General features: G+C 48.9%; 1 protein-coding gene across 1 annotated transcript in view; it reads left to right on the top strand.

The window, feature by feature from the left end:
- The window catches only part of SQLE (squalene epoxidase), a 64,580-nt gene that overhangs the window by 39,416 nt on the left and 9,292 nt on the right, over positions 1-15,872 (top strand). Inside the window, exons 7-8 of the mRNA XM_063921330.1 lie at positions 13,795-13,890; positions 13,995-14,137. Coding sequence (XP_063777400.1) covers positions 13,795-13,890; positions 13,995-14,137 — 239 coding nt within the window. The remainder of the gene's footprint in view (positions 1-13,794; positions 13,891-13,994; positions 14,138-15,872) is intronic.

Raw genomic sequence — 15,872 nt, 5'->3', positions numbered from 1 at the left:
GCACCTTGGGATCTTAACGTGGTGTTGAGTTTCCTGAAATCACACTGGTTTGAGCCACTTAAAACCGTGGAGTTAAAATATCTCACGTGGAAGGTGGTCGTGCTATTAGCCTTGGCTTCGGCTAGGCGTGAGTCAAATTTGGCGGCTTTGTCACATAAAAGCCCCTATCTGGTTTTCCATATGGACAGAGCAGAATTGCGGACTCGTCCACAATTTCTGCCAAAAGTGGTGTCATCCTTTCATATGAACCAACCTATTGTGGTGCCTGTGGCTACTCGTGACTTGGAGGATTCCGAGTTACTAGATGTAGTCAGGGCTTTGAAAGTTTATGTAGCCAGAACGGCTAGAGTCAGGATTGCTCGCTGGATCTGTAACACAATTCAGCAGGCTCATTCTGCGGCTGGATTGCCGCTACCAAAATCAGTGAAAGCCCATTCCACAAGGAAGGTGGGCTCTTCTTGGGCGGCTGCCCGAGGGGTCTCGGCATTACAGCTTTGCCGAGCAGCAACTTGGTCGGGTTCAAACACTTTTGCAAAGTTCTACAAGTTTGATACCCTGGCTGAGGAGGACCTTGTGTTTGCTCAATCGGTGCTGCAGAGTCATCCGCACTCTCCCGCCCGTTTGGGAGCTTTGGTATAATCCCCATGGTCCTTACGGAGTCCCCAGCATCCACTAGGACGTTAGAGAAAATAAGATTTTACTTACCGGTAAATCTATTTCTCGTAGTCCGTAGTGGATGCTGGGCGCCCGTCCCAAGTGCGGATTTCTTCTGCAATACTTGTATATAGTTATTGCTTAAATAAGGGTTATGTTGTTTGCATCAGGGTTTATCTGATGCTCTGTTATTGTTCATATTGTTAACGGTGTAAGTTTATCACGAGTTATACGGTGTGATTGGTGTGGCTGGTATGAATCTTGCCCTGGATTACCAAAATCCTTTCCTTGTACTGTCAGCTCTTCCGGGCACAGTTCCCTTAACTGAGGTCTGGAGGAGGGACATAGAGGGAGGAGCCAGTGCACACCAGTATCCTAATTCTTTCTTAAAGTGCCCTGTCTCCTGCGGAGCCCGCCTATACCCCATGGTCCTTACGGAGTCCCCAGCATCCACAACGGACTACGAGAAATAGATTTACCGGTAAGTAAAATCTTATTATCTCCATAAATGTATAATACAGTATCTCCATGAAAGTATAATACAGTATCTCCACAAATGTATGATGCCGTATTTCCACGAATGTATGATGCAGTATCTCCACGGATGTATAATACAGTATCTCCATGAAAGTATAATACAGTATCTCCATGAAAGTATAATATAGTATCTCCATGAATGTATAATACCGTATCTCCACGAAAGTATAATACCATATCTCCACAAATGTATAAATCAGTATCTCCATGAAAATAAGATTTTACTTACCGATAAATCTATTTCTCGTAGTCCGTAGTGGATGCTGGGGACTCCGTCAGGACCATGGGGATTAGCGGCTCCGCAGGAGACAGGGCACAAAAATAAAGCTTTAGGATCAGGTGGTGTGCACTGGCTCCTCCCCCTATGACCCTCCTCCAAGCCTCAGTTAGGATACTGTGCCCGGACGAGCGTACACAATAAGGAAGGATTTTGAATCCCGGGTAAGACTCATACCAGCCACACCAATCACACCGTACAACTTGTGATCTGAACCCAGTTAACAGTATGACAAACGTAGGAGCCTCTGAACAGACGGCTCACAACAATAACAACCCGATTTTTTTGTAACAATAACTATGTACAAGTATTGCAGACAATCCGCACTTGGGATGGGCGCCCAGCATCCACTACGGACTACGAGAAATAGATTTATCGGTAAGTAAAATCTTATTTTCTCTGACGTCCTAGTGGATGCTGGGGACTCCGTCAGGACCATGGGGATTATACCAAAGCTCCCAAACGGGCGGGAGAGTGCGGATGACTCTGCAGCACCGAATGAGAGAACTCCAGGTCCTCTTTAGCCAGGGTATCAAATTTGTAGAATTTTACAAACGTGTTCTCCCCCGACCACGTAGCTGCTCGGCAGAGTTGTAATGCCGAGACCCCTCGGGCAGCCGCCCAGGATGAGCCCACCTTCCTTGTGGAATGGGCCTTGACAGATTTAGGCTGTGGCAGGCCTGCCACAGAATGTGCAAGTTGAATTGTGCTACAAATCCAACGAGCAATCGTCTGCTTAGAAGCAGGAGCACCCAACTTGTTGGGTGCATACAGTATAAACAGCGAGTCAGATTTTCTGACTCCAGCCGTCCTTGAAATATATATTTTCAATGCCCTGACAACGTCCAGCAACTTGGAATCCTCCAAATCGCTAGTAGCCGCAGGCACCACAATAGGCTGGTTCAGGTGAAACGCTGACACCACCTTAGGCAGAAACTGAGGACGCGTCCGCAGTTCTGCCCTGTCCGAATGGAAAATCAGATATGGGCTTTTATACGATAAAGCCGCCAATTCTGACACTCTCCTGGCTGAAGCCAGGGCCAGTAGCATGGTTACTTTCCATGTAAGATATTTCAAATCCACCGATTTGAGTGGCTCAAACCAATGGGATTTGAGAAAATCCAAAACTACATTAAGGTCCCACGGAGCCACTGGGGGCACAACCGGGGGCTGTATATGTAGTACTCCTTTTACAAAAGTCTGGACTTCAGGAACTGAAGCCAATTCTTTCTGGAAGAAAATCGACAGGGCCGAAATTTGAACCTTAATGGACCCCAATTTGAGGCCCATAGACAATCCTGTTTGCAGGAAATGTAGGAATCGACCCAATTGAAATTCCTCCGTGGGGGCCTTCCTGGCCTCACACCACGCAACATATTTTCTCCAAATGCGGTGATAATGTTGTGCAGTCACCTCCTTCCTGGCTTTTACCAGTGTAGGAATGACCTCTTCCGGAATGCCTTTTTCCCTTAGAATTCGGCGTTCAACCGCCATGCCGTCAAACGCAGCCGCGGTAAGTCTTGGAATAGACACGGTCCCTGCTGAAGCAGGTCCCGTCTTAGAGGTAGAGTGATCTTCCGTGAGCATCTCCTGAAGTTCCGGGTACCAAGTTCTTCTTGGCCAATCCGGAGCCACGAGTATCATTCTTACTCCCCTTTGCCGTATAATTCTCAGTACTTTTGGTATGAGAGGCAGAGGAGGAAACACATACACTGACTGGAACACCCACGGTGTTACCAGAGCGTCCACAGCTATTGCCTGAGGGTCTCTTGACCTGGCGCAATACCTGTCCAGTTTTTTGTTGAGGCGAGACGCCATCATATCCACCTTTGGTTTTTCCCAACGGTTCACAATCATGTGGAAGACTTCTGGATGAAGTCCCCACTCTCCCGGGTGTAGATCGTGTCTGCTGAGGAAGTCTGCTTCCCAGTTGTCCACTCCCGGAATGAACACTGCTGACAGTGCTATCACATGATCTTCCGCCCAGCGAAGAATCCTTGCAGCTTCTGCCATTGCTCTCCTGCTTCTTGTGCCGCCCTGTCTGTTTACGTGGGCGACTGCCGTGATGTTGTCCGACTGGATCAACACCGGCTGACCCTGAAGCAGGGGTTTTGCCAGGCTTAGAGCATTGTAAATCGCTCTTAGCTCCAGTATATTTATGTGAAGAGACATCTCCAGGCTTGACCATACTCCCTGGAAATTTCTTCCCTGTGTGACCGCTCCCCAGCCTCTCAGACTGGCATCCGTGGTCACCAGGACCCAGTCCTGTATGCCGAATCTGCGGCCCTCTAACAGATGAGCACTCTGCAACCACCACAGAAGAGACACCCTTGTCCGTGGCGATAAGGTTATCCGCTGATGCATCTGCAGATGCGATCCGGACCATTTGTCCAGCAGATCCCACTGAAAAGTTTGTGCGTGGAATCTGCCGAATGGAATCGCTTCGTAAGAAGCCACCATCTTTCCCAGGACTCTTGTGCATTGATGCACAGACACTTTCCCTGGTTTTAGGAGGTTCCTGACAAGTTCGGATAACTCCCTGGCTTTCTCCTCCGGAAGAAACACCTTTTTCTGAACCGTGTCCAGAATCATTCCCAGGAACAGCAGACGTGTCGTCGGGGTCAATTGAGATTTTGGAAAATTCAGAATCCACCCGTGCTGTTGCAGCACTACTTGGGTTAGTGCTACTACGTCCCCCAGCTGTTCCCTGGACCTTGCCCTTATCAGGAGATCGTCCAAGTAAGGGATAATTAATACGCCTTTTCTTCGCAGAAGAAACATAGTTTCGGCCATTACCTTGGTAAAGACCCGAGGTGCCGTGGACAATCCAAACGGCAGCGTCTGAAACTGATAATGACAGTTTTGCACCACGAACCTGAGGTACCCTTGATGTGAAGGGCAAATTGGGACATGCAGGTAAGCATCCTTGATGTCCAGGGACACCATAAAGTCCCCTTCTTCCAGATTCGCTATCACTGCTCTGAGTGACTCCATCTTGAACTTGAATTTTTGTATGTACAGGTTCAAAGATTTCAGATTTAGAATAGGTCTTACCGAGCCGTCCGGCTTCGGTACCACAAATAGTGTGGAATAATACCCCTTTCCCTGTTGTAGGAGGGGTACCTTGACTATCACCTGCTGAGAATACAGCTTGTGAATGGCTTCCAATACCGTCGCCCTGTCTGAGGGAGACGTTGGCAGAGCAGACTTTAGGAACCGGCGAGGGGGAGACTTCTCGAATTCCAACCTGTAACCTTGAGATACTATCTGCAGGATCCAGGGGTCCACCTGTGAGTGAGCCCACTGTGCGCTGAAATTCTTGAGTCGACCCCCCACCGCCCCTGAGTCCGCTTGTAAAGCCCCAACGTCATGCTGAGGGCTTTGCAGAAGCCGGGGGGGGCTTCTGCTCCTGGGAAGAAGCTGCTTGGTGCACTCTCTTACCCTTTCCTTTGCCTCGGGGCAAATATGACTGTCCTTTCGCCCGCTTGTTCCTATAGGAACGAAAGGACTGCGGCTGAAAAGACGGTGTCTTTTTCTGTTGGGAGGGGACCTGAGGTAAAAAGGTGGATTTCCCGGCTGTTGCCGTGGCCACCAAATCCGATAGACCGACCCCAAATAATTCCTCCCCCTTATCCGGCAATACTTCCATATGCCGTTTGGAATCCGCATCACCTGACCATTGTCGCGTCCATAAACTTCTTCTGGCAGATATGGACATCGCACTTACTCTCGATGCCAGAGTGCAAATATCCCTCTGAGCATCTCGCATATAAAGAAAAGCATCCTTTAATTGCTCTAAAGTCAATAAAATACTGTCCCTATCTAGGGTATCAATATTTTCAGTCAGGGAATCCGACCAAACCACCCCAGCACTGCACATCCATGCAGAGGCGATGGCTGGTCGCAGTATAACACCAGTATGAGTGTATATACTTTTCAGGGTAGTTTCCAGCCTCCTATCCGCTGGATCCTTGAGGGCGGCCGTTTCAGGAGACGGTAACGCCACTTGTTTTGATAAGCGTGTGAGCGCCTTATCCACCCTAGGGGGTGTTTCCCAGCGCGCCCTAACCTCTGGCGGGAAAGGATATAATGCCAATAACTTCTTTGAAATTAGCAGTTTTCTATCGGGGTTAACCCACGCTTCATCACACACTTCATTCAATTCGTCTGATTCAGGAAAAACTACAGGTAGTTTTTTCAGACCCCACATAATACCCCTTTTTGTGGTACATGCAGTATCAGAGATATGCAAAGCCTCCTTCATTGCCGTGATCATATAACGTGTGGCCCTACTGGAAAATACGTTTGTTTCTTCACCGTCGACACTAGATTCGGTGTCTGGGTCTGTGTCGACCGACTGAGGTAAAGGGCGTTTTACAGCCCCTGACGGTGTCTGAGACGCCTGTACAGGTACTAACTGGTTTGCCGGCCGTCTCATGTCGTCAACTGATTTTTGTAATGTGCTGACATTATCACGTAATTCCATAAACAAAGCCATCCATTCCGGTGTCGACTCCCTAGGAGGTGACATCACCATTACCGGCAATTGCTCCGCCTCCACACCAACATCGTCCTCATACATGTCGACACACACGTACCGACACACAGCAGACACACAGGGAATGCTCTTATCGAAGACAGGACCCCACTAGCCCTTTGGGGAGACAGAGGGAGAGTTTGCCAGCACACACCCAAGCGCTATAAATATATAGGAACAACCCTATAGAAGTGTTGTCTCCCTTATAGCAGCTTAATATATCAAAAAACGCCAAAAAAGTGCCCCCCCCTCTCTGTTTTACCCTGTTTCTGTAGTGCAGTGCAGGGGAGAGTCCTGGGAGCCTTCCTCGCAGCGGAGCTGAGCAGGAAAATGGCGCTGTGTGCTGAGGAGATAGGCCCCGCCCCCTATTTCGGCGGGCTCTTCTCCGGTGTTTGTGAGACCTGGCAGGGGTCAAATACATCCATATAGCCCCAGGGGCTATATGTGATGTATTTTTTAGCCAGAACAAGGTATTCTCATTGCTGCCCAGGGCGCCCCCCGCAGCGCCCTGCACCCTCCGTGACCGCTGGTGTGAAGTGTGTGACAACAATGGCGCACAGCTGCAGTGCTGTGCGCTACCTCATGAAGACTGAAAAGTCTTCTGCCGCCGGTTTCTGGACCTCTTCACTTTTCGGCATCTGCAAGGGGGTCGGCGGCGTGGCTCCGGGACCGGACTCCATGGCTGGGCCTGTGTTCGATCCCTCTGGAGCTAATGGTGTCCAGTAGCCTAAGAAGCCAATCCATCCTGCACGCAGGTGAGTTCACTTCTTCTCCCCTAAGTCCCTCGATGCAGTGAGCCTGTTGCCAGCAGGACTCACTGTAAAATAAAAAACCTAAAAACTTTTTCTAAGCAGCTCTTTAGGAGAGCCACCTAGATTGCACCCTGCTCGGACGGGCACAAAAACCTAACTGAGGCTTGGAGGAGGGTCATAGGGGGAGGAGCCAGTGCACACCACCTGATCCTAAAGCTTTATTTTTGTGCCCTGTCTCCTGCGGAGCCGCTAATCCCCATGGTCCTGACGGAGTCCCCAGCATCCACTAGGACGTCAGAGAAAGTATAATACAGTATCTCCATGAAAGTATAATACAGTATCTCCATGAAAGTATAATGCAGTATCTCCATGAAAGTATAATACAGTATCTCCACGAAAGTATAATACAGTATCTCCATGAAAGTATAATGCAGTATCTCCATGAAAGTATAATACAGTATCTCCATGAATGTATAAATAAGATTTTAAACCTACAGGTAAATCTATTTCTCCTAGTCCGTAGAGGATGCTGGGGACTCCGTAAGGACCATGGGGTATAGACGGGCTCCGCAGGAGATAGGGCACCTAAAAGAACTTTGACTATGGGTGTGCACTGGCTCCTCCCTCTATGCCCCTCCTCCCGACCTCAGTTAGAGAACTGTGCCCAGAGGAGATGGACACTACAAGGCAGGATTTAGAAATCCAAGGGCAAGATTCATACCAGCCCACACCAATCATACCATGTAACCTGGATCATACATAACCAGTTAACCGTATGAACAAAAAACAGCAACGGTCCAAGACCGATTCCAACTGTAACATAACCCTTATGTAATCAACAGCTATATACAAGTCTTGCAGAGTTTCCGCACTGGGACGGGCGCCCAGCATCCTCTACGGACTAGGAGAAATAGATTTACCGGTAGGTTTAAAATCTTATTTTCTCTTACGTCCTAGAGGATGCTGGGGACTCCGTAAGGACCATGGGGTTTATACCAAAGCATCCAATCGGGCGGGAGAGTGCGTATGACTCTGCAGCACCGACTGAGCAAACGCTAGGTCCTCATCAGCCAGGGTATCAAACTTGTAGAATTTAGCAAAAGTGTTTGACCCCCGACCAAGTCGCCGCTCGGCAAAGTTGTAATGCCGAGACGCCTCGGGCAGCCGCCCAAGAAGAGCCCACCTTCCTAGTGGAATGGGCCTTAACCGAATTTGGCACCGGCAATCCAGCCGTAGAGTAAGCCTGCTGAATCGTATTACAGATCCAGCGAGCAATAGTCTGCTACGAAGCAGGTGCGCCAATCTTATTGGCCGCATACAGGACAAACAGGGCCTCTGTTTTCCTAATCCTAGCTGTCCTGGCTACATAAATCTTTAAGGCCCTGACTACGTCCAGGGATCTGGAATCCTCCAGGTCACTTGTAGCCACAGGCACCACAATAGGTTGATTCACATGGAATGAAGAAACCACCTTAGGCAAAAATTGCGGACGTGTCCTCAATTCATCTCGATCCACATGAAAAATCAAGTAGGGGCTTTTGTGTGACAAAGCCGCCAATTCTGATACTCGCCTTGCCGATGCCAAGGCCAACAACATGACCACCTTCCAAGTAAGAAATTTCAACTCAACCTTGTTAAGCGGTTCAAACCAGTGTTATTTTAGGAACTGCAACACCACGTTGAGGTCCCATGGTGCCACTGGAGGCACAGAAGGGGGCTGGATGTGCAGCACTCCCTTTACAAACGTCTGGACTTCTGGAAGAGAAGCCAATTCCTTCTGAAAGAAAATCGAGAGGGCCGAGATCTGAACCTTAACAGAGCCTAATTTTAGGCCCATATCCACTCCTGTCTGTAGGAAGTGGAGAAAACGACCCAGATGAAAATCTTCCGTAGGTGCATTCTTGGTCTCACGCCAAGATACATACTTTCGCCAGATACGGTGATAATGCTTAACCGTCATCTCCTTCCTAACCTTTATTAAAGTAGGGATGACCTCTTCCGGAATCCCCTTTTTTGCTAGGATTCAGCGTTCAACCGCCATGCCGTCAAACGTAACCGCGGTAAGTCTTGAAATACACAGGGCCCCTGTTGCAACAGGTCTTCCCTCAGCGGAAGAGGCCAGGGATCTCCCGTGAGCATCTCTTGTAGATCTGAGTACCAGGCCCTTCGAGGCCAGTCTGGGACAACGAGTATCGTCTGTACTCTTCTTCGTCTTATGATCCTCAACACTTTTGTGATGAGAGGAAGAGGAGGAAACACGTAGACCAACTTGAACACCCACGGTGTTATCAGAGCGTCTACTGCTACTGCCTGAGGGTACCGAGACCTGGCACAATACCTCCAAAGTTTTTTGTTGAGGCGTGACGCCATCATGTCTATTTGAGGAGTTCCCCAAAGACGTATTATGTCTGCAAAGACTTCTTGATGAAGTCCCCACTCTCCTGGATGGAGATCGTGTCTGCTGAGGAAGTCTGCTTCCCAGTTGTCCACTCCCTGAATGAAGACAGCCGACAGAGCGCTCACGTGATTTTCCGCTCAGCGAAGAATGGGTGTGGTATTGAAAGTCGACAGTAACTAGGTCGACAATGTTTAGGTCGACCACTATTGGTCGACAGTAACTAGGTCGACAGGGTCTTTAGGTCGACATGTTCTAGGTCGACAGGTCAAAAGGTCGACATGAGTTTTTCATGTTATTTTGGTGTCTTTTTCTTCGTAGAGTGACCGGGAACCCCAATTAGTGCACCGCGTCCCCTCGCATGGCTCGCTTCGCTCGCCATGCTTCGGGCATGGTGCCTTCGCTTCGCTCGGCACAGATTACCGTTCCAATCGTAGTCCACGTGGATCGTTTAAGTATGAAAAGGTTCAAAAAAAGAAAAAGAAAAAATGAAAAACTCATGTCGACCTTTTGCCCTGCCGACCTAGAACATGTCGACCTAAATACCCTGTCGACCTAGACACCCTGTCGATCTAGTTACTGTCGACCAATAGTGGTCGACCTAGACATTGTCGGCCTAGTTACTGTCGACTTTCAGTCCGGATCCCGCGAAGAATCCTGGTGGCTTCCGCCATCGCGACTCTGCTTCTTGTCCCGCCTTGGCGGTTCACATGAGCCACTGCGGTGACATTGTCTGACTGAATCAGAACCGGTAGGTTTCGAAGAAGACTCTCCGCTTGTCGAAGGCCGTTGTATATGGCCCTGAGTTCCAACACATTGATGTGTAGATATGACTCCTGGTCTGACCAAAGTCCCTGAAAATATCTTCCTTGTGTGACTGCTCCCCATCCTCGGAGGCTCGCGTCCGTGGTAACCAGGATCCAATCCTGAATTCCGAATCTGCGACCCTCCAGTAGGTGAGCACTTTGCAACCACCACAGGAGAGACACCCTGGCCCCTGGGGACAGAGTTATTTTTCGATGTAAGTGTAGATGGGACCCGGACCACTTGTCCAGAAGGTCCCATTGAAAAGTCCTTGCATGGAACCTTCCGAATGGAATGGCCTCGTAGGCCGCCACCATCTTTCCCAGAACTCGAGTGCACTGGTGAACAACACCCTTTTCGGTTTCAGCAGGTCTCTGACCATGTTCTGGATGTCCTGGGCTTTCTCCATTGGAAGGAAGACCTTCATTTGTTCCGTATCCAGTATCATACCTAGGAACGGTAATCGAGTTGTCGGAATCAACTGTGACTTCGGTAGATTTAGAATCCAACCGTGTTGCTGGAGCACTCTCAGAGAGAGCGCCACACTGCTCAGCAATTTCTCCCTTGATCTCGCTTTTATCAGGTGATCGTCCAAGTATGGGATAATTGTGACTCCATGCTTGCGCAGGACCACCATCATTTCCGCCATTATCTTGGTGAAAATCCTCGGGGCCGTGGAAAGTCCAAACGGCAACGTCTGAAATTGGTAATGACAATCCTGTACAGCGAATCTCAGGAATTCTTGATGGGGGGGATATATGGGGACATGAAGGTACGCATCCTTAATGTCCAGAGACACCATAAACTCCCCCTCCTCCATATTGGCTATTATCGCTCTGAGCGATTCCATTTTGAATTTGAATATTTTTATGTACAGGTTTATGGATTTCAGATTCAAGATAGGTCTGACCGAACCGTCCGGTTTCGGGACCACAAAGAGGGTTGAGTAGTAAACTCTTCCCTGCTGGTTCATGGGAACCCTGATTATCACTTGCTGTATACACAGCGTTTGAATTGCAGCTAACATTACATCCCGTTCCGACGTGGAAACTGGTAGGGCCGACTTGAAAAATCGGCGCGGGGGCACCTCTTCGAATTCCAGTTTGTAACCCTGGGAAACTTTATCTAACACCCAGGGATTCAGGTCTGAGCTGACCCAGACCTGGCTGAAAAGTCGAAGACGTGCGCCCACCGGTGCGGACTCCCTCAGGGGAGTCCCGGCGTCATGCTGTGGGTTTTGGAGTAGCCGGGGAGGACTTTTGTTCCTGGGCGCCTGCCGAAGCAGGTGTTCTTTTGCCTCTGCCCTTACCTCTGGCAAGGAAGGAGGATCCCCGACCTCTTCTGGACTTGTGCGACCGAAAGGACTGCATCTGATAGGGTGGTATTTTCTTTTGCTGTTGGGGAATATATGGTAAAAATTTGATTTACCTGCTGTAGCTGTGGAAACCAGGTCCGTCAGCCCATCCCCAAACAATACATCACCCTTATAGGGTAGTACTTCCATATGCTTTTTGGAATCCGCATCACCCGTCCATTGGCGAGTCCATAAGGATCGTCTCGCTGAGATCGACATGGCATTGGCCCTAGAAGCCAGCAATCCAATGTCTCTTTGAGCATCCCTCATAAATAAGACTGCGTCTTTTATATGGGCTATTGTTCAGAATATAGTATCCTTATCCATATTATCAAAATTATCTGTCAGCTCATCTGCCCAAGCTGCAACTGCGCTACACACCCATGCCGACGCAATCGTCGGTCGTAGTACAGCACCCGTATGAGAATAAATACCCTTTAATGTAGTTTCTTGCCTGCGATCTGCAGGGTCCCTAAGAGCAGCTGTGTCAGGAGACGGTAGCGCCACCTTCTTGGACAAGCGCGTCAGGGCCTTGTCCACAGTGGGAGGTGATTCCCAAATCTCCCTGTCCTGTTTAGGGAAGGGGTATGCCATATAAATTCTTTTGGGGATCTGCGGCCTCTTCTCCGGAGTCTCCCAAGCTTTTATAAAGAATTCATTTAATTCATGAGATGTGGGAAAATTAATAATCTGTTTCTTTTCCTTAAACATGTGTACCCTTGTGTCGAGGACCGAGGGTTCATCCACAATATGCAAGACATCCCTAATTGCCACAATCATACACTGAATGGTTTTAGTCACCCTAGGGTGCAATTTTACTTCGTCATAGTCGACACTGGAATCAGAGTCCGTGTGGGTAGTAGTGTCTTGTGTTAAGGGACGTTTTTGAGACCCTGACGGGCCCTGTGAATCGGTCCAATCCGAGGATTGACCCCCTGATGTTCCCCTTAATTCAGCCTTATCAAGCCTCTCATGTAAAGATGTCACACTTGCATTTAACCTATGCCACATGTCCATCCAATCTGGAGTCGGCACAACCGACGGGGACACACCACTCATTTGCTCCACCTCCTCCTTGGAGAAGCCTTCCGCTTCAGACATGTCGACACACACTTACCGACACCCCACACACACAGGGAGTTACCTATAAGGGGACAAAACCCCAACCAGGCCCTTAGGGGAGACAGAGAGAGATAATGCCAGCACACACCCAGCGCCCAAACTGGAATATATGACCAGATAGCGCTATTATATATTTATAATGTTAATCTCCACTCAATGCGTCGCCATGTGCCCCCCTCCTCTTTTTTCCAGCCTGTGAAGCTCAGCAGGGGAGAGAACAGGGAGCCAGCATTTTCTCATGCAGCCTCTGTGGAGAAAATGGCGCTGGTTAGTGCCGAGGATCAAGCCCCGCCCACCCGACGGCGGGCTTCGGATATTGTAAGAAAATGGCGGGGGTCCGTGGATTTACTGTCCCACAGCCTAATCCAACATATTTATCCCCAAATTGAGGTTTATTGCTGCCCAGGGCGCCCCCCCCCCCTGCGCCCTGCACCCTACAGTGCCTCTTGTGTGTGTGTGACATGGGAGCAATGGCGCGCAGCTTACCTCATGAAGATCTGATGTCTTCTGCCGCCTGAAGTCTTTTCCTCAATACTCACCCGGCTTCTATCTTCGGCATCTGTGAGGAGGACGGCGGCGCGGCTCCGGAACGAACCCCAGGTGAGGCCTGTGTTCCGACTCCCTCTGGAGCTAATGGTGTCCAGTAGCCTAGAAGCAGTGCCCAACCTTACAAGCCAGCTCTGCTTCTCTCTCCTCAGTCCCACGATGCAGGGAGCCTGTTGCCAACAGGACTCCCTTAAAATAAAAAACCTAACAAAATTCTTTAAAACAGCAAACTCTTGAGAGCTCACTGCTTTGTACCCTTTCTCTTCTGGGCACAGAATCTAACTGAGGTCTGGAGGAGGGGCATAGAGGGAGGAGCCAGTGCACACCCATAGTCAAAGTTCTTTTAGGTGCCCTATTTCCTGCGGAGCCCGTCTATACCCCCATGGTCCTTACGGAGTCCCCAGCATCCTCTAGGACGTAAGAGAAATACAGTATCTCCATGAATGTATAATACCGTATCTCCACGAATGTATAATACCGTATCTCCTTGAAAGTATAATATAGTATCTCCATGAAAGTATAATGCCGTATCTCCATGAAAGTATAATGCCGTATCTCCATGAAAGTATAATGCCGTATCTCCATGAAAGTATAATGCAGTATCTCCATGAAAGTATAATACAGTATCTCCATGAAAGTATAATACAGTATCTCCATGAAAGTATAATACAGTATCCCTATGAAAGTGACAGGTGTCCCCATTTGGATTCCACATCTATGTTTAGTGAATGGAAAAGCTTTAATGAAACAAGTTCCTATATAGGAAAATGACAGAGACACGTGGCTACATCTAAGCATTTACTTCTCTTGTTTCAGACCATCTGAAGGATCCGTTCCTGTTTGCTGTTGAAAATGATCGATTGAGGACAATGCCGGCCAGTTTCCTGCCACCTTCACCTGTAAATAAAAAAGGTATTTAGACAGTGAACCCCATATTCCAATCTACTGTATACGTTCTATATCCTAACCTATCACATGGAACTAATGTTATATTATCTCATGGCTGTGGGGTGCAGGTGTTTTGCTGCTGGGAGATGCGTACAACATGAGACACCCGCTGACCGGTGGTGGGATGAGCGTTGTACTGAATGATGTAAAGATTTGGAGGGACCTTCTACAGGATCTGCCGGACCTGACTGAGCACTCACAAATGCTGCAGGTGGGGCACACGGCTATTACCGCGCTGTAGAGAAAAAGTGTGTCATAGTTGTATTTCCTTATACCCTACATTCTGAGTATTTGTCATACTGGTGTCAGTTAATATTCCGAGCATCACAGATGATTAAGGTCTTAATTGTGGTGTAATATCTCAGTAATAAATCATCTTGTTCCACTAGTAATGTCTAGTTTTAAAAAATCCAAGAATTGCTATCTTTTAATGGATGTCGGCATATAATTATATACCCTTTGGCGAGAAAGATAAAATGCAACTCTGCACGCATCCATGACTACAAATCCCAGCATGAGCTGCAACTTGTGAGATCACAGCACCTGCAGATCTACAGTTTGCTCAGCATTTATTTAAAGACATAAGGTTGTTTTCTATTAAATGATCGATAGGGACCTTTTTGACTTCTGGATAATTTCTCTTACGTCCTAGAGGATGCTGGGGACTCCGTAAGGACCATGGGGATAGACGGGCTCCGCAGGAGACATGGGCACTTTAAGAAAGACTTTAGGTTTTGGGTGTGCACTGGCTCCTCCCTCTATGCCCCTCCTCCAGACCTCAGTTGATTACTGTGCCCAGAGGAGACTGGGTGCTTTTCAGAAGCTCTCCTGAGTTTCTGACAGAAAGTATTTTGTTAGGTTTTTTATTTTCAGGGAGCCTGCTGGCAACAGGCTCCCTGCATCGTGGGACTGAGGGGAGAGACGCAGACCTACTTCTGTGAGTTGAAAGGCTCTGCTTCTTAGGCTACTGGACACCATTAGCTCCAGAGGGATCGGTACGCAGGTCTCATCCTCGCCATCCATCCCGGAGCCGCGCCGCCGTCCTCCTCACAGAGCCTGAAGGTAGAAGCCACGTGAGTATGAGAAGTTAGAAGACATCAGAGGCGGCAGAAGACTTCACTGTTCTTCACTGAGGTAACGCACAGCACTGCAGCTGTGCGCCATTGCTCCCATTCACCTCGCATACTGTGTCACTGTAAGGGTGCAGGGCGCGGGGGGGCGCCCTGGGCAGCAAATAAACCTCTCCTGGCAAAAGATGGGTATATACAGCTGGCCCCTGTATATACCTACGAGCCCCCGCCAAAGTTTTATATTTTAGAGCGGGACAGAAGCCCGCCGCCGAGGGGGCGGGGCTTCTCCCTCAGCACACACCAGCGCCATTTTTTCTCCACAGCACCGCTGAGAGGAAGCTCCCCGGACTCTCCCCTGCTTAGATCACGGTGACAAGAGGGTTTTAAAGTAGAGGGGGGGCACATAATTGGCGCATTGAGTATAAAAGCGCTATCTGGGTAAACATAAATATTGTGTTTTTGTCCTGGGTTATTATAGCGCTGGGTGTGTGCTGGCATACTCTCTCTGTCTCTCCTAAGGGCCTTGTGGGGGAATTGTCCTCAGATAAGAGGGTTCCCTGAGTGTGTGGTGTGTCGGTACGTGTGTGTCGACATGTCTGAGGTAGAAGGCTTTTCGAGGGACTAGGAGGAACAAATGAATGTGGTGTCGCCGTCGACGGCGCCAACACCTGACTGGATGCCAATGTAAATTTATTGCACAAAAGATTGGATAAAGCTGAAGCTAGGGAACAGTCAGGGAGTCAACCCATGCCTGTACCTATGTCGCAGGGACCTTCGGGGTCCCAAAAGCGTCCACTATCCCAAACAGTTGACACGGATACCGACACGGATTCTGACTCCAGTGTCGAATATAATGATGCAAAATTACAGCCAAAG

This window comes from Pseudophryne corroboree, chromosome 5, assembly GCF_028390025.1.
Source record: "Pseudophryne corroboree isolate aPseCor3 chromosome 5, aPseCor3.hap2, whole genome shotgun sequence".
Taxonomy (NCBI): Eukaryota; Metazoa; Chordata; class Amphibia; order Anura; family Myobatrachidae; genus Pseudophryne; species Pseudophryne corroboree.
Note: the sequence above shows the minus strand (reverse complement) of the source record. Positions and strands in the feature narration are given on the sequence as shown.